Source organism: Eublepharis macularius, chromosome 1 (genome assembly GCF_028583425.1).
Source record: "Eublepharis macularius isolate TG4126 chromosome 1, MPM_Emac_v1.0, whole genome shotgun sequence".
Taxonomy (NCBI): Eukaryota; Metazoa; Chordata; class Lepidosauria; order Squamata; family Eublepharidae; genus Eublepharis; species Eublepharis macularius.
Window position 1 is genome coordinate 104,385,221 of NC_072790.1, and position 18,127 is coordinate 104,403,347.

The window sequence follows — 18,127 nt, forward strand, 5'->3', positions numbered from 1 at the left end:
TTCTTGAAAGAGAAAATGCCAGTTGCTAATGCACTGTGTAAATAGTGGAAACTATAATATTGATTCAGTCTGAAACAATATAGCCTGCCTGGGCTTTATAGAAATTAAATGTTCGCTAATTGCAGTACTAAAGATTGAAATTGATTCTAGGGAAAAGTGCTACTTGTGTGCAGTGAGCCCTTGAAGGTCTATATTGGAATTAGATGGCATTATGATGAGTTCTTTGCTTAGAGGGTGTTCAGCCCTGACCTTGACATTGTTGGCTTAATTTTCAGTATATTTGCAATGCTTTTAACAATGACATCACTGTGTGATACTTACACGCTTGCTTGACTTTCATGAATCCAAAGTGATTCAGTTTCATAACTGACTATTTAAAGTGTCTCTTTTAGGGGCTGATACTGTTCTCAAAATTCATAGAGAGTATTTTAATGTTAACATTACACAAGATGCAGGTCAACCCCTTCCCATAGAAATTCATAATAAAAGCAATCCAGCCAAGGGCCTAATTAAATACATGGGAGCGTTGAGCACAGATTATATACTTTTATTAGCTTGCTCTTCAGTTGGAAGTGCAGAGCATATTACTTGGATGGGGAACAGTAGTGGCTGCCCAAACAGGCACTGATCCACACCTCTTTAGTTTTTCCCATTGTTATAGATTTAATTACTCCCCTACTGAATAAATGGGACTTCAAGTAAGAAAGTGCAGAAATAATTGGTAGGCTCCTTTTTAGTCCTATTTTTTTCATTATTACACATGTTCATTTTCTTCTATTGTGCATTCATTTCCATTTATTTTATTTGCAAGCATATTTTTTTGTCTAACAGCTCATCTAAAAATAGATCTTACACTATTCTGCCTTGCTTGGTCCTGAATTTTAAAAAGTTGCCTTTTCTCCTCCACTGCTTGTTGTTACTGCCCTGATCTAAATCTTCTGGATTTGATCCTTACTGCTGATCTCTCAGAGATCTTTTCTTCATTGCCAGTCTCTCACATCTCTTCTGATTTGGTCTTTATCTTGGAAGAGAAACATTCCAACTTCTAGCCATTAGCTAAAGAGAAACTTAGAGAGACCCATGATCATGACTAAAAGCACTACTATTTTTTAAACAAATTATTTTACTTCATTTATAGCCTGCCTTTCTTCTCAATGGAGATCCTAAGTTGCTTACACTGTTTCCTCTTTTCTGTTTTATACTCACAACAACCCTGTGAGGTAGGTTAAGCAAAGAGTATAAAATTGGCCCAAGCTCACACAGCAAGCTTCCATTGCAGAGTGGGGATTTGCAGAGCTGGGTCTCCAGGATTGTAGTCCAACACTCTGACCACTACACCAGGCTAGCGCAAGGCATCTATTTCCTAAAAGTCTTCCCAGCCCATTATGAAATGAATTGATAACTGCAGTGTCAGTATATTTCCTGTATTGTTATCCAGAAAAATGCATAAATCTATCGGTTTTGCTGTGAAACAGAAGGCAGCAGAAATGTCTGTACTCCAATAGGGGAATGTGTAGGATTTTAGTAGGTTGGTCTTGGCATCTCTACCCTTAACACTGCCACTGCGGTTTCTGGCCGCAGCAATTACACCTCTGCAATGCTAACATAACGTTATTTCACCACTTGGTATAGATGTAATGTTTGTAGATTAGGGGCGGCAAGTTTCAAGATTATTTAAGTGTGTGAAGTTATTTCACCTTAAAATGAAATTGCTAACCTTTGAGAGTAAATAATCCAAACAATAACTGCTCTTCTTTTCCTTTACAGTGGCTCTCTGTCAGAGAAGAGATTCATTTTTACCTCAAATGGTAAGAAATGTTCCTTCACTTCATACATTAAAGCTCAGTCCAGGAAAACGAAAATTCATATAAGACCTATCGACAAAAAATAGGGCTAGCCAAATATTGTATTTTTATTAAGTTAAACAGAATTTGCTGTTGAGGAAGTGTGCCCGAGTTCTCTCTGCTAAGTTTTCTTCTGTGCCACTCAGTCCCTTGAGAGAACAATGAGGCATTTGCTTTACTTCCTAAATGATCTTGATGACATATCATATTATATGATGACATCTTGTTGGTATTTGTACTGCATATGGAATAGATGCATAGCCAAATAATATCTGTTGCTCTTAGAATACATGAGAACAGTGGTCTGTCGGGATAAGTGGTTTTGAAACTTCCGGTCTTCATGGAGCCTTTCCACATCTGTCTACCTGTTGAAGAGCTTCAGTAATAAATTGCTTCTGAGTCATAGTCTAGGGCATGCTTTCAGGTTGTGTAAGCCTGTTGAGCCCCACATGCATGGATACTGACTAGAAGAAGCTACTGCATGTTTTTCAGGAGAAGGTCTTTAAACAGTGCACAGACCATCTTCTTAACTGTAATTACTGATCTTCTTGTTGAGGAACCTATGATAGCTTTTGGAGGAATCCTGGAACAAATTCCTAGGAACAAGTTGAAGGCTGTGGACCTTGCTCATCACTGGCCATCCAGCCTGGCAGATGTTCTCTAAGGTTCAGCTTGGTATGCTGTGTCTTCCACTGTAGTGGAAATTTGAACATTGTATCATCAGAGAGTTATGCTTTAACAAACCAAACAATTTGTGTGGCTTCTGCGCATGAATCCTGATTTTGCAAAACAACTAATTATGTCATCCCATCAGTACCATGCATCCTGTACTTGGAGATCATTTCTTCTCCCCTCATAGCCACACAGGCTTCTTTCACATTTCCATTTTAACACAGTTGTTATCCGTTGCTGCTTCAGCTTCATGTAAAACCACGTGGGGGCAGCGGTTTCAAACAATATTTACATCCATTTATGAACCATATATAAATCATAGTGGCTATTTCAAACAGTACCACTTTTTCTGGCTCTGGAAGTTGCTACTAGAGATGGGCATGAACCGAAATACGAACCAAAATTAAGCACCAACCAGGCCGGTTCATGGTTCGCCAACCAGTGTTCGTCAGATCCCATTTTTGATGAACCGCCAAGAACTTTAGGCTGGTTCGTTTGGTTCGTTTTTTGGTTCTTCACTGTAGACAGCCTGGTGCCAGTCAATCAGTTTCCTAGGCAACAGGGGATGGACTTCCTGTAGACCTTCTTCTGGCCCGGAAGTGAACCTCTGCTGGCCCAGAAGTGATGATTTTCTGACCTGGATGTGACGTTTTCACGAACCAAATGAACCAGTTCACAAACCAGGTGCAGGTTCGTGAAAGTTCATGGTTTGTGGTTTGTGAAATTTGACGAACCATGAACCACATGGTTCAGTTTTTTTCTGGTTCGTGCCTATCCCTAGTTGCTACCCCCCCTCCTCTAGGCCCCCAGGGCTTTTGCAATAAAAAAAATTGGCACAAAATAGTGCTATACCATTGTAATGACAGCTGTAGCTGGTTCTCTGAATTCCCAGCTTTCATGTCAAAAAAGTAACTCAGTAGACCCTTCCTTTATGGAGATATGACATTTTTCTTAGAGCTCCACAAGGGAAGGGACTCAATACTTTTTTTTAAAAAAAATGAAAGCTGGGAATTCAGTGAACCTGGTACACCTATCATTACAACACTGTAGCACTAAACACTATTCATTCAGAAAAAATAGAATGTGCTGGAAATAGGTGGGAAAATAGAAAAGTGACACTGGCCAAAGGGCTGCCAACATTTCAAATAGCGAATCAAAACACTTGAGAATGGAAGAAAGGGGTTTTCAGGGGGAAAAGGGGGATCAGCCCTGCATTGCAAATGGTGCACAAGCATCTTTGTCTGAGAACCAGTTTGGTGCAGTGGTTAAGAGCGCGGGACTCTAATCTGGAGAGCTGGGTTTGATCCCCCACTCCGCTTGAAGCCAGCTGGGTGACCTTGGGCTAGTCACAGTTCTCTGGAGTTCTCTCAGCCCCACCCACCTCACAGGGTGTTTTGTTGTGAGGATAATAATGGCATACTTTGTAAACCGCTCTGAGTGGGCATTAAGTTGTCCTGAAGGGCAGTCTATAAATCGAATGTTATTATTATTAAAAGGTTTTAAAAAATCCTTTAGCAATCAGCAGCCAGCTAATTGTATCTGAAATGGCACAAAACTCTACTAGCAACCAGCAGCCAAAACGGTTTACAAAGGCTGTATGAAGGTCCACAGTTAGCATTCATTTTAAGTGCTTCAAGGAAGCTCTTTATCATGGGCAAGAATTATGTTCAGCGGAGCTGTATGTGTTCTGCACTTGGGGTAGAGCAGTATCCAAGGCAGCAATTCATAGGTCAGTGAGAAGAGCTCTGGAACTCTTCAGGAATTGATAAATATATGATATAGGCATCAATCTTATGGCATCATTTCCTTCATTTTTCTCTCTGGCTGCTGTGGAGGCTTTCCTCAGTTGTAGTGCTCACTTCATCTGCTACATTCCCATTTGCGCACCATCAGTGCTTTTCAAGGAGTGCTTACGCGTGCAGAAGTGCTAGTGTGGAGGAAGCAAGTGCCACTGTGGAGGAAAACCACAAAGGGAATGATGGTGTAGGATCCAAGCCACTGAATTTAAAGAGCTAGTGATAAATGTAACTAGTCTGCTGTGCTGATGCCTATACTTACTGGGTTGGATCCTATGCACTGTCTGCAGAAGGTGCTGGCTGGCAGACCTTTCTCACAGCATTCACAGAGGTATGCTGGGGGAAGAGGAAGGCAAGCAAGACTGACTCCACCTCTTTCTTTCATTGTTGGTGCATGGGGGCCAAAATATAGTTTTACTGTTAGCTAATAAAGCGTTTGCCAGGGCAGTGCAAGCAATCTTTCCTTCTTGATTTTGAATGTTAAGGTTGCAATAAATCACTGAACTTAGGAGGAGACACTTCTAACAGCCTGATTACTGCATCGTCATACTGGGATGAAACCAATGAAATTGGGGAGTTGGTTCAGTGGTCTCCAGATAAGGCTTGGCTCAAAATCCAAGGGCCGTCCTGGGCAGCAAACCAGAGCAATCACCGACAATGGCTGGAAATTGACCTGGGAGAGAGAAAAAGAATAACAGGTCAGTTGTCTACCAATCAGAATTATTTCTCTACTTTAGATCTTGATGCTTTGTGTTACCACTAAGTATTTGTTTAGGTCATGATTTAACATTTACAACAAGTGCTCTTACCACGCTTGAAAATGAGACCTTACACTAGTGGTTCTCTGGGTTGCAGCAAAGCAATACTGTGAAGTTTGCAGTCTTGGTACCTGAGCCAGGCACACAATTCCACCTTCAGCAAAACTAGTTGAGATGCTGTCTCCTTAGGGGTTGGACACTTCCCTCAGATTGTTGTGACAAGTGTAGTGCCACAGTGCCAAGCAAGTGCAGTCTTCATTGGGAGGCCTAAATGTTTGGAGGGAGAATCCCTTTCTCCCACAAGGCAGCCCTGTCTCCTAATGAAGCCCACTAGCAACCACAGTGCCTTGGTCTGACCTGAGAGATTGCCCTCCCCTCATCCTGAAAGGCATAGCCAAAGAGTGGGGATGAGGCAGCTTTGAGTCCTGACAACAGGGCTGGTCCCTAGCCTCAGTGAGAAAAGGCCATCATTCTTCTTGTTTCCATGAAGAACAGCAGCCCTTGAAGCTGCTGAGAGAAGAGAGAGGAAAAGAGGGAAAAATTCTTCCAGGTGAGTGAGGAAAGAAGGCATTGCGAAAGGTGAGCAGGGATGCTAACAGTCAGGTAGACTACTGAGGCATTTCGCCACACACCTTCTGTCCCCTGTTACTTTGTAAAAGGGTTTGCATTTATTATATTTTAAAATAGATAATAGTATTACTGTTTATGGAAGATTTTTAAAGTCCAGCACTTTAACTGGTGTGAAATTTTGGGTTTTTTTTATATTGGGGGTGGTGGTGTTCTACGGAGTTACATTACAAATGGATCCTAAAGCATGGAGTTGCACTTCAAAAAGTTGGAGAATGACTCCCTGAAAGCCCCCAAAGGAGCTACTGTGAGCTCCTTGGAAGGAAAGTTGGATATAAATGTAACACAGAATTAATTTTTTTGTGGTTTTTAGGAGATCAGTTCCTCTCCTTAATCCCCCCCCCCCAACAAATTTCTTGTGTATCACTGCAACTATTATCCATATAACCCTGAGATAATTATTAAAACAGGAGCCCCACCATCACTAACAGGACAATTTGAAATAGAAAACTGTGCCTTTAAGCCAAATTCTTTTTGCACTCTCAGCAGCATTTCAGGTGCCATCTGGCTTCTCAGTAACTGGATAACATAATGATTAATTGTCTGATAAGCCAAAGAAAGAGTAACTAGTGCTGGGTTGTCATCTCAGCTTTTGAGCAGGTACCTGCTAAGTCTCCATTGTAATGAAGAAAGGAATTCCCTGTATCTATTTTTAGAGTTCTGTCTTTGATTGTAGTTTATAATAAAAATGCAGTATCCTGAATCCAGTCGATCTATTGGATTGTTAATTAGACTTTTGTTCTGTTCAAATATTCAACACTGTGGTCTTACCTGGTGTACCTCCTTCTCCACTTGTCTGCTAAACCACAGGAACTCTTGGGACGAGAGAGAGCAGTCCTTGCACTTGCATTACGTTGGAATATCTAGGAAGATTCAAATAGAGAACACACAACCCTGTGCTGAAAAACATTCTGGAGCCCCTACGGAATCCATAAATTGTACCTTTGCCACCATTTGCATATGAGGCAACCCTACGCAAATGCAACCCACCTACATGCCCTTACTAAAAACTGCCTCAGTTCTTTATGATTGGGGACAAAGTTATGTACTGTGGGTTTGTGCTAGAGCTCTTGCACAAGCAGAAAGGCAAAATAATGACTGAACTATATGCATTCAACCATCAGGATGCCACCATTCAAGCCTTAGTTTCTGTCACTAAAAAGCAGGGGGAGGGGGACAGGGTCCTTTCCAGGCTGTCTTAGCCTTTGAGAACTCATTTGGGCCAGGCCCAGCAGCAACCACTGGGCTACTTGCTACCACATGACTTGCATGACTCACCCAGATCGTTTGTTGCTACTGTTCAACAGCAGCCACCCCTAAAAGCTAGTGTATTGGTTCGAGTTTCAGTCTAGGATTTGGAAGATGCAGGTTTTAATCCCCACTCTGCTGTGGAAGCTCACTGGGTCACATTGGGCCAGTCATATGTTCTCACCCTAACCTACCTCGTAGCTTTATTGTGAAGATAAAATGGAGGAGAGGAGACTGATGTAAGCTTCTTTGGGTGCCCATTGTGGAAAAAGCAGGATATAATTGAAGTAAATATATAAAAATATAGCTGATGGTGGGGAGGCAGATAAGAAGGAGAAAAGGAAGTAAGGGTGTGGGGGTTGCCAGGAGGGGCAAAGAAGAAATCATGTGGGAAGGGGACACGGGGAAATTAGGTGCCTTCAACAAGTCTCTGTGGGTTTTCCATCACACAACTAGGCCATAGTTTTCCCAATAAGAGGCTACCAGGTAGAGGAAAGGAGGAAAGACTGAAAGAGGAGGAATAAAAAAGGAGATGCAAGTCCTTGCATGTTCCCAGCTTGTTCTTTTATAAGATGCACCTGCATTTTAAAGGACCCAGTGCAAAGAAGCAGAGTCTGCATTGCAGAAGTTCCCAGCTAATTAGCACAACTAGCTGAATGAAGGTGGAATTGTACTTCACATAGAAGTTGTATTTGCTACTTAAAGGGTGAAGAGGTGCCTTCAAGCATTCAGGAGCATGTGGTGGATAGCCCCAGAAACTGCAATTGGCTGTGGCTCCCTAGTACTCATTTATTGTGTGTTTGAAGAGCATGTCTGACAATCATATTTTTCAGTCTAGCACAGTCATGCTTAACCCCATTGAAATCAGTGGCCTTAAATCTGATTAGAATTGTATCGTACAAACAATGGGAATCCTTCCTTGCTAAGAGCCCTTATTGCTTGGGTGTCTAACTTGGCTACCTGAACAGAATCTGGCTTAGAATCTGGGTGCAAATCTGTTTAAATACCAAATCTAGTTTATATAGTGTATGGATTGTGCTCTCTGTTTCCTGCTTCAACAAGAAGGAAAGGTTTTCAACTATTACTTGTGCATAAAAGCAATTATCGTATTCCTCAGCCTCCACAACATACTGATAATAGGAAATGGTGCTCCACAAGCACAGAAATACTTTCTCCCTTCATTGTTGACAGTGTTCATCCTGCATTTGCTTGCTAGGATATGTCAAAATTCCATGGGTGTGGTGAACGTGATATAATATAGAAGCTAAGGTTTTCCGAACAGGAATTTTCTTAACTCTGTTCTGGAAAAGAATTGAATCCTCTTTTGAAGGAAAAGGTTGTGCTAGCATGTTTAATAACCAACAAATGCAAACACATTTTTATTTTCTCTTTTATTACAAGGAATTAGAACTACAGGTTCTACGATGCACAATTTAAACTTTTTTGTTAAGACTTTTATTGTGAACTACAAAAATAACTCAAAATGGAGGACTTACAAAGGAATTCTAAGCAATGAAGAAAAGGTAACTGTGGGGGGAAGGGGGATGAGGGAGCATCTTTTTCTTCTTTCAGCTTTCAGTATCTCTTTGCATCTGTCCTTTGTGCATTAGTATGTTTGAGATTAAGCTGGGTAATCTGTCCATTGTAACTGAGAAGGACTTCAATTGCACCGCTGCTGCAATACACTGGAACATAGAAACCTTTCTTATCAAGAAAGCTGGAGACTCCTCTTCACTAAAAGAGGCAGGATAAGCATTTTCCACAGATAAGAGATCGTTTAGGCTAGGCTAGGCTAAGAGAAATATGAATTAGCAGGGATGGGAATGGCTATGGGTCACAAACCGTACTTTCTTCATTGGCCCAGAAAGGGTGTCAGAGGTGGAGAAACTTTAGCTGTTGGTTTGCACCAATCATCTCTAAAATTAAACCTGGAGGCTGTTAGCAGAATCAGACTATTCCTAGGGCGATGACATATGTTGCCTCAGAGCCTACAGAAAAGGGGGAAGGAGTTTAAATTTATTCAGGTGAGCACCCTGTACAGAGGATGGCATTGGGAACACATCCAAAGCCAAAGATTAGAGCTATTTGTCTGCATGTTGACATTGTTAAATTTCCATGCATGTTACATGTACCAAACTACTGCTCCATCTAGCAATTTTCATCATCATGTTTTCAAATTTATTAAGGATTTTGCTTTGAAAACTGCAACCTCAGCTTTGTCAACCTTGGGAGCTAAAGTGCTCAAACCGTTTCTTTATATATAATGAGAATTTGAGGAACTCAAGGATAATCATTTACAAGGGTATTTGTTTTCAGCCTCATTGGGAAGAAAGCTTTATTTTTTTCCCTTTAACATAGTATGCTGTATTAAGATTCTTTCTCCAGGTACAGAAATCCCATTTGTCTTCCTGGTCATAAAGTTTCAATTGAATCCGAAGGTTTTTCATTCAGGGTTTTTTTTTGTTGCTAAGTTAACTAATGGCATACCATTAAAAAACTATCTGCAAAGTAGTTATTGTAAAATGTCACTTTATGTATTGTTTGTATACATTAGATATTTAGTGTTAGGCCTTCTAGCAAAATACACCTTCTAGCAAAACAGAAACACATCCTTAGCATATCTTTGTAACACAATTCTCATTCTGTCTTTGTATCCACCCTCTGGTTCAGGATTGACTGCACAATTTGCTGCATAGCCACCTCTGAAACTTCCTCTGCTTACAGTAGGTAAGCTAGCCATACAGAACGGGAAGGAAGGGTTTAAATGGCCAAGCTAGGGCTTCCTCCATTGTCTTACTGCCATCAACGTTTCCTTCCCCCTTTTTCCTGTCTTGGGTGAGAGGAGGGCATTGAGGCCTTTGCACTCACCTTGCAGATCCTCAGAGGTCCAATTTTTTTGTATGTTTCTCATTAGTTTCATTTGTCATATTTTTGTTAGTTGTTCCAAATATGTGCAATCTAAATACTCTCTTGATTTTTCTTTCAAATTACAGGTATTTGAAGCCAACTCTAATCATAGAGACATCGTCAGGAATAATTTCATTCCTCCTATAGTAGCCCGATATGTGAGGATTGTTCCACAAAGCTGGCACAAAAAAATAGCTCTGAAGGTGGAACTTATTGGTTGTCACATAGCACAAGGTAAACAGCTTTTTACAAAAGAAAATGGATAGGCTGTAGGACCTGAGTGTCTCAAGAATAGATTGAGGATTAATAAACGTCATCTTCCATTTTGCAGTTAATGGCTCGCTTACTCATCTGTTCTGGCAAAGACCAAGTCAAAGACCAGGCATCTCAATTAGAAAAGAAGATAAAACTATTACAGAACTCTTACCTTCAGCTGAAAATAATTTAGGTAATAAACACAGTATAAACTTAATTTTGTCCCTGTGCCTGTCCTTTTAATGATAGCTGAAGAGAAAGTCACAGCACAACTCCTAGGCTTTGGGGTGGAGGAGGGCCTTTAAAAATGGCCTCATGAACTGGTTTTTTTTAAAAAAAATCTTATGTGCTCTGCAGAAGAATTGAAGAGAACAGGCAAACTAACTAAAAGGAAGGCTTTTAATATTAAAGTCAATTTAGAAATGCCTGAGAATAAGTTGTGACCAAGATGTGTTTTTTTGAATAAATTGCTTCAGCAACGTTATGTGGATAAGCCACATTTGCAAGGAAAGTGAGTTCCATAATTTAGGAGTGGCAGTTGAAAATACCATTGAGTCCCTGCCAGCCAAAGCTCTGCATGCAATTCCCATAGCAAGGCCTTACTGGATTTTCTCAGAACCAAGGCAGGTTCACATGGGTGGAGGCAGACCATTGAACTTGCATCTGAGTAGGCCTTGTGACAAACTTGCTTTTTTGCAATGAAATAAAAGTCCATTTATTTAATAAGAGTGGTTGGTCTAAGTTCCTTCAGTTCCCTGTATATTGTTACAGTGTCAACATGTATATGTATCTGTGCATGAGTACAACTCTCAAAGCGGTATTTTCAGTATATTATTTGTAGCTTTTTAAACAATTTTAAGGATGGAAACTTACTGTCATCATAGTTCCAGTCCTGGTGGTGCTTTTCCTGTTCCTGATATCTGGAGTTTGTATCTATGCTGCTATACAAAAGTATGTCACTTTTATTTTTCCTTTTTCAGGGGTGGGGAGCATAATATATTTTTTGCTTTTTAATTTTAGACACACAACCTCTTTGTTGGTTGTTTTATTTCAAAGATAATTGGCAGCTGAGACAGGCCATTCTGTTCCATTATAATCATGATGGCTCCCTTCATGATTTGGTAGCACAATGGGAAAGAAATCTATAAATCTGGATTTGTATCCAGGACTCTTGACCATTTGAAGTTTCAGATTTCATTCCCAGCATTTCTAACTAAGCTACCCCTAGTAACAAAACTAGCAAAGTCCAGTACTTGAAACCTTAGCTAAGTATTCTAAGACTTACCCTAACAAGCTGAAATAAACTATGAAATTCAGGCTAAGTTCCATCACCCTTTTTCTTCATTATAGGAGAGAAAAGGGGGGAGTTGAATGCTCATGTGATGCTGAAAAAAAAGGTTGGTATAAAATTGTCATGCCTGACTATGGCACCAGATATCAATGAGAGAATAAAATGTCACTTGCTGTTTGTGCAGGCTTTTAATTATGTAATATTTTGGGGTGCAGTGGGAGTGACCCCTTCCCTGAAGTGGTATATCAGCCTTACCACTAAACCTGAAGCCATAGTATATATTAATATATAAGGGGAAGAAACCTACAGCCAGCAGCAATTTCTGTGATTATTTTTAGAATATCTAGCCTCCTTGATCTTTGGAATCTCCATGGCTGTATCTATACATGGTTAGTTCACATATCAATATGAATGTATTTCTGAGGAGGTAGTGAGAACTAATCTCGTGGATTTTGTAATGTTGTTGTGGAAAATGTTTTGGAAAACTGTCTTCCAGAAATTCTGGACAGGTTTTTTTGTGCATTAACAGTATTGTTCTCCTCTCTCATGAACTTGCTGCTTAGCAAATCCAAATTTAGCTTTGGATCCAAAATCTCAGTAGTGTGCCGCCATTGGAAAGGACCGTGTCCGAAAAAGCTAAATGAAAAGCAAAACTTTAAAATATTAAAATATTTTCAGGCCTCCACAAGGGTATCCTTGTGCATTTGAATATGTCATTTGTACAGATACATTGATTATCTGAGTTAATATAAGATGCTTCAGTTAGAATCTTAAACTTAGCTGTAGTTTCATTGAAAGCAGTGGGATTTGGGGTTGTTGCGTTTACAACTGCTATGGCAAGCAACATTTAAAAGAATAAAAAACCTGGAATTTTTATATTCTGTTTTACATATTTTCCTGAGAACAAAAGTAAAACAGTTTATGTGTAGTCAGGTTACCTCTGTTTTCTGAAAACACAAATCTTTGATAGGTTCTACTTTTTTGCTTGTGTGCTTATTCCTTTTACAAAAAGCCAATTTCAGATTGTTTACAACTTTTTTTAAGATAAAAAATATTGAGATTTGAACATTTGGTTTCTCTCCTAGGTTTGTGGAAACAAATCAAACAACCCTTTGTCAGACATCAGTCTACTGAATTCACCATCAGTTACAATAATGAGAAGGAAACACCACAAAAGCTAGATCTGGTCACTAGAGAGATGGCAGGTAACCCACTGTCCTTTGAAAACATGTAGAAATGTAACTGGGCAAGAAATGTGTCCATCTTCAACTCATGAAAGTAAGATATATGGCCTAGTGAAATGAAGGCCTAACAGTATGTTTAGAAAACTTCTCAGGCTGGATTGTAAGCACCTAAAGGGAATTCTCTTGTCCTTTGACTGGCTGAATCATGCATCTTAACCCCTCCCCCCCTTTCTGTTTATATTAAACTGAAAAATAGTTGTAGCTTCTTCCCCCCCACCCCACAACTATAATAATAAATGGTATTTTTAAAAAGTAACTGGCAGATGTTAAAAGTGGAACTGAAATGGGCCAGTTTGATGGGATATATCACCAAATCAACTTTGACATTTTCTGAATAATTTTTATTACTATTTTACCTTGCTTGAGAGAGAGCTCATGAGATGATCTGCTGTTCAGATAGAAATCTCTTGGAGGTGTCTGTAAGCTTGCTTCTTGAACCAGCCTTAAACAGCATGATCCCCAGAATGAAAATGAGCTGAAATCATGATCTGTTGGCCTAGGGAGTTCCAGAGGATGAGGCAGGCTGCAGCAGGGAGGAGTAAGAGTAGTTTTAACTCTGTCCTATTTCTTGAGAGTTAGGCTGAGTTAGAGAGGCTTTAAACTTTCTCTGCAAGCATATAGGAGAGAAGGAAACTGAACTGTCCTCCCTCTTCTTGTGCTGCTTTAGAACAGTAAAAGCTGAGTTCTGTATCCTTGAAGAGATGTGTGTACTCCAGATGCAGGGGTCTCACACACGTCATATAGCAAATTCTGACGGTCAAAGAGAGTATGGGAAAAGCGTGGCTTCCTCCCCTGCTTCTTATTTAGATGTTTGAATTGGTACTTTTCTGAAAACACTAATTTTATCATTCTTGTCACACTTCTTTTTGGATTCTGGTATTCTTTCCACAGCAATTTACCAATAAACTTTGAAGAATAATATTTAAGTGTAATTCATCTGTGAGTCCATCTTTCTGGGCGTGGTGAATGGGCAGTTACTTTCCTTGTTAACCAGGGGCCATTGCATAGAAAAAGAGCTGCAGGAAGTAATTAGTATAACTCACTAGCATATGCCACACCCCAAATCAAATCAAATTTATTATTATGGTCCTAGACCAGCAAAAGAATTACAGGAATGATCAGTGTTACAGAGATAAACTATGCCACACCCCTTCATCAGGCTGAAATGGCTGGGATTTGGCTGCTGCCAGACTGGGGAGTGTTCCCCCACCTGGCAGTGGCCTGTTCAGGGCCCTTTTGGCCCCAATCCAGGCTGAAACAGACCCAAAATAGCCATTTTGGGCACGTTTTGGCCTGGATCGGGCCCCAAACAGCCTAGATCAGGTCAGTGCTGGGCAGGGGAGGGGTCCCCCACCTGGCACCAACCTGATCCCGGCTGTTCTGGCCCCGATCCCAGCAGGAATGGGGCCAAAATGGCCGAAAATAGCCATTTTGGGCTCGTTTCGGCCTGGATCAGGGCTGAAATGGCCGGAACTGGGTTAGTGCTGGGAGGGGGAGGCTTCCCCCGGCTGGCACCAACCCAATCCCGGCCGTTTCAGTCCCAACCCCAGCAGAAAATGGCCCAAAATGGCCCAAAATGGGGACGGAGCCGGGTGGAGGAACCCTCCCCTGCCTGGCACTGACCCGGTCCGCGATATTTTGGCCCTGACCTGGGCTCAAAAGGGCTGAAAACAGCCCTTTTGGGCCAGGATCGGGGCTGAAATGACCGGTGTTGGGTTGCTGCCAGGCACAGGAGGCTTCCCCCGCCTGACACCGACCTGATCCCGGCCCATTCGGCCCTTATCCAGGCCGAAACGGGCTCAAAATGGCCATTTTGAGCCCATTTCGGCCCAGATCGGGGATGAAATGGGTGGGATCAGGTCGGTGCCGAGCGAGCCACCTGACTTGGGGGAACTGCTGGAACGCCGTTCCAGTGCGTTCTCCCTCGAAATGAGCCCTGCTGTTAACCATTTAGCAGCCAAAAGCATGAACTATGTATTAACCATGCACTCTTGCTTGTGGCATTATCTTGCAAGAATAATCCACAGCTACTGCTTTTGAAATGCTAATGCAGTGCTCCTGTTCTTGGCCAGAGATACTTTCAAGGCTGAGATTATCAGTTGGGTCCAAGATCTGGTTCTGTCCTGGATTTTGCTACTAATGGTCTTCTATTACTATACAGCTGAATTGTACATTAATTGCTAAGTAAAAAAAATATTATTCTCATCTCCTCCAGGACAGTGATGAGGCATGTTGATTAGAGTTTAAGAATATTATGACCTTAGCCATTAGTCAGCCTGAATTAAGTTAGTGGTTGTCATTCTGTGTTTGGCTTGAACAGACTTTCAAAGTCGCCTTTTCCCTTTTCATTCTAGATTACCAACAGCCTCTCATGATAGGAACTGGGACAGTAACCCGAAAGGGATCCACTTTCAAACCAATAGACACAGAGGATGAGAAGAAAAGCAGCACAGACATTGGGAACCATTACCTTTACCCACACAGAGCTAATCGCCATGATTATGCACTGCCTCTGACCAATCTGGAGCCTGAATACGCTACTCCTATTATAGAACGACATATTGGAAGAGAAAATTCTTTGCCTTCTAAAAACTGTTACAGCACTCCTCCTGTTTCTTCTGCTCGAAAACATTCCCTTTCTGGAGGCAGTTTCTCTGCCTCATGTAAGACTGATGCTGGGATTGGAGGTTACCAAATGCCCCAAAGTCAAAAGGACTATGATAAACCAAAAATCAGTAAGACTTTGACCACAGTAGATGACAGTACTGGCTATCAAAAACCCCAAACTTGTTCAGTGGCAAGTGAGGGCTATTCAACACCCAGATACTGTTTAAAACCAGTAAATCAGACTGCGATGACAGCTCTCTTGTAATCGACAGTTCAAGGAGAGAGTTTGTGTCCCTGTGGTCTGGACTCTGTAATGCTTTTGTACAAGAATATTTAAATATTGAAGTGAAAGTGTGTGCTGCTTGCTCCAACTTTCAGCAGCAAAAGCCTTTGCAGTGAAGTCTGCAAGTGGTGATGTTGGGGCTCCATTCAAATATGTGCAATTATGTTTTTTAACTTAAAAAAGTAACTTAAAAGACTTTTTAAACCTGTTTTTATTATGTCTTGAGTTTTGTAATTAAAACAACTGACCATAGCAGTAGGTTGGAGGGGCTGGGATTCTTCTCAATTATTCAAGTTGGATAGCTGTGTTAGTCTGTCTGTAGTAGTAGAAAAGAGCAAGAGTCTAGTAGCACCTATAAGACTAACAAAAGTTTTGGTAGGGCATGAGCTTTTGTGAGTCACAGCTTCAGATGTGAAGAAGTGAGCTATGACTCATGAAAGCTCATACCCTACCAAAAATTTTGTTTCAGGTGCTACTAGATTATTGCTCTTCTCAATTAATGTAACAAATATTGTGTTGTGTCTAAAGGTTCCATTCTGCTAATCCTCCAGCACAAGGAACCTTCTGTTGGTGGCTCCCACTTTTGCTGGAGAAACAGTTCTTGGCACCTGTGTAAGGCTGTGTGTTAGAGGAAAAATCCACTGTACCTAAGAACTGAGCTAGCCCAAACTGCAACTCCAAGCATACATACTTGGGAGTGTTTCAGAATTAATATGCAGAGCCGTGTGTACTTAGATCCAGATAAGTCTTCAGTAGCAAAATAGCAAAGAGTCCAATAGCACCTTTAAGACTAACCAACTTTATTGTAGCATAAGCTTTCAAGAGCCACAGCTCTCTTCATCAGATGCATGAAGAAACTGGCCAGAGAGATATAGGTGGTGAGGGGAGGGGGGAGAGGGTGCAGGGAGTAAGGGTCATGTAAATGTAAAGTTCATGAAAGAGGTGGAATGCACAATCCAGGCTGGGTGTGATCCCTCCCTTCCATGCCAGAATCTGAATAGAATACCTGAAGGCAGTTACTTTTGGTAATGAGATAACCATTCATAGTCTCTATTCAATCCAAGTCTGACTGAGTCAAATTTACATATGAATTCCAATTCAGCAGCTTCCTGTTTCTGTTTTTGAAATGTTTCTGTTGAACTACGGTGACCTTTAAGTCCTTGATGGAATGCCATGGTGGATTGAAGAGTTCTCCCACTGGTTTCTGGATGTTGCCATTTTTAATGTCAGATTTGTGTCCTTTTATTCTTTTGCGCAGAGGTTGGCTGGTTTGTCCAATGTACAGAGTAGATGGACATTGTTGGCACATGAGGGCATATATCATGTTGGAGGATGAGTAGCTGTAAGAGCCAGAAATAGTGTAGTTGATGCCTTTGGGTCCTGAAATCGTATTTTCTGGGTAGATATGAGGGCAGAGTTAGCATCTGGGTCTGTTGCAGGGTCTGGTACCTGTGTTGGTGACTCTGTTAGCTGGTCCGTGGTTGTTAGTGAGAAGTCGTTTAAGATTGGAGGGCTGTCTATAGGCAAGGAGAGCTCTTCCACCCAGGGCGTGTGTGAGAGAGGCATTGTTTTCCAGGATGGGCTGTAGATCACTGACGATATGTTGGCTGGGTTTGAGCTGGGAACTATAGGTGACAACCAGTGGTGTTCTGTTGTTAGTTCCTTTAGGTTTGTCCTGGAGCAGACTGTTTCTAGGTACTAGTCTGGCCCTGTCGATTTGTTTCCTCACTTCATTTGGTGGGTACTGTAGCCCCAAAAATGCTTTTTGTAAATCTCTTAAGTGAGAGTCCTGATCAAGAGCACTGGAGCAGATACGATTGTAACGTAAGGCTTTGCTGTAGACAATCGACCGAGTGGTATGTTTAGGGTGGTAGCTGGAGGCATGTAGATATGAGTATTGGTCAGTGGGTGCTACAAACCCATGTTCAACTCAGGCTTAGGCTGACCTTCCCCTACCCTGAGGTGAAACTTCTCTTTAAGCCTATGAAGCTGTATACTAGGCTGGGAAGCCTCTGGTAACGTGGTTGATGTTAAGATTCAACTTCCTTTCTTGTCCCACTCTTAAGGATGATTAAAAATGGTTACCCAGCCAAGTCTTAGTAAGGAACAGATCAGGGGTTTGCGCTTCCCTTTAGCAGAAACTAGCACACAAAGCTTGGGGAGGTTCAAAATGTAACTGAAGGTTTATTTACAGTAGGTAAAGTCAGAGGGCAGGTAGGCAGATGTTTGAACTGAAGTAACAGAAAAGTTTTTATACAGAAACTTCACTGGTGTGAGGCACTAAACACTTGGTCTAATTCTAGGTTGCTGGCTTCTTTCAGAGGTTGACACTGCTTCACAGATGTTACACTTTATATACTCAAACACGAACACAGCACGACTTTCCCTTCTCTCCAGACCTTAGGGTGCTCCACAGACAAACCCTTCCTAGCTACTGGGCAGGTGTTATAGTTATGAACTATAACCCTGTTCCTGGCACTGGAGGGGAGACTCCTCTCTACCCACTTCCTTGGCCCTCTATAATTCCCAGATCTCTTGAGTCTAAGTAGGAGTTAGTGCTGGTTCTCCTCACTTTAGCCCTAGGACTAAAAGTGT

The 18,127-nt window shown here is 41.4% G+C and overlaps 1 protein-coding gene across 2 annotated transcripts in view; it reads left to right on the forward strand.

Annotated features, from left to right (window-relative positions):
• DCBLD1 (discoidin, CUB and LCCL domain containing 1) overlaps nucleotides 1–15,734 on the forward strand; it is a 38,575-nt gene extending 22,841 nt beyond the window's left edge. For both annotated transcript variants that reach the window (XM_054982280.1, XM_054982288.1), the window contains 9 exons: nucleotides 1,768–1,808; nucleotides 4,798–5,010; nucleotides 8,347–8,468; nucleotides 9,939–10,086; nucleotides 10,184–10,300; nucleotides 10,968–11,058; nucleotides 11,458–11,504; nucleotides 12,484–12,603; nucleotides 14,997–15,734. In XM_054982280.1, the coding sequence (XP_054838255.1) occupies nucleotides 1,768–1,808; nucleotides 4,798–5,010; nucleotides 8,347–8,468; nucleotides 9,939–10,086; nucleotides 10,184–10,300; nucleotides 10,968–11,058; nucleotides 11,458–11,504; nucleotides 12,484–12,603; nucleotides 14,997–15,514 (1,417 nt within the window). In that variant the 3' untranslated portion in view covers nucleotides 15,515–15,734. The remainder of the gene's footprint in view (nucleotides 1–1,767; nucleotides 1,809–4,797; nucleotides 5,011–8,346; nucleotides 8,469–9,938; nucleotides 10,087–10,183; nucleotides 10,301–10,967; nucleotides 11,059–11,457; nucleotides 11,505–12,483; nucleotides 12,604–14,996) is intronic.
• The last annotated feature ends 2,393 nt before the right edge of the window (nucleotides 15,735–18,127 follow it).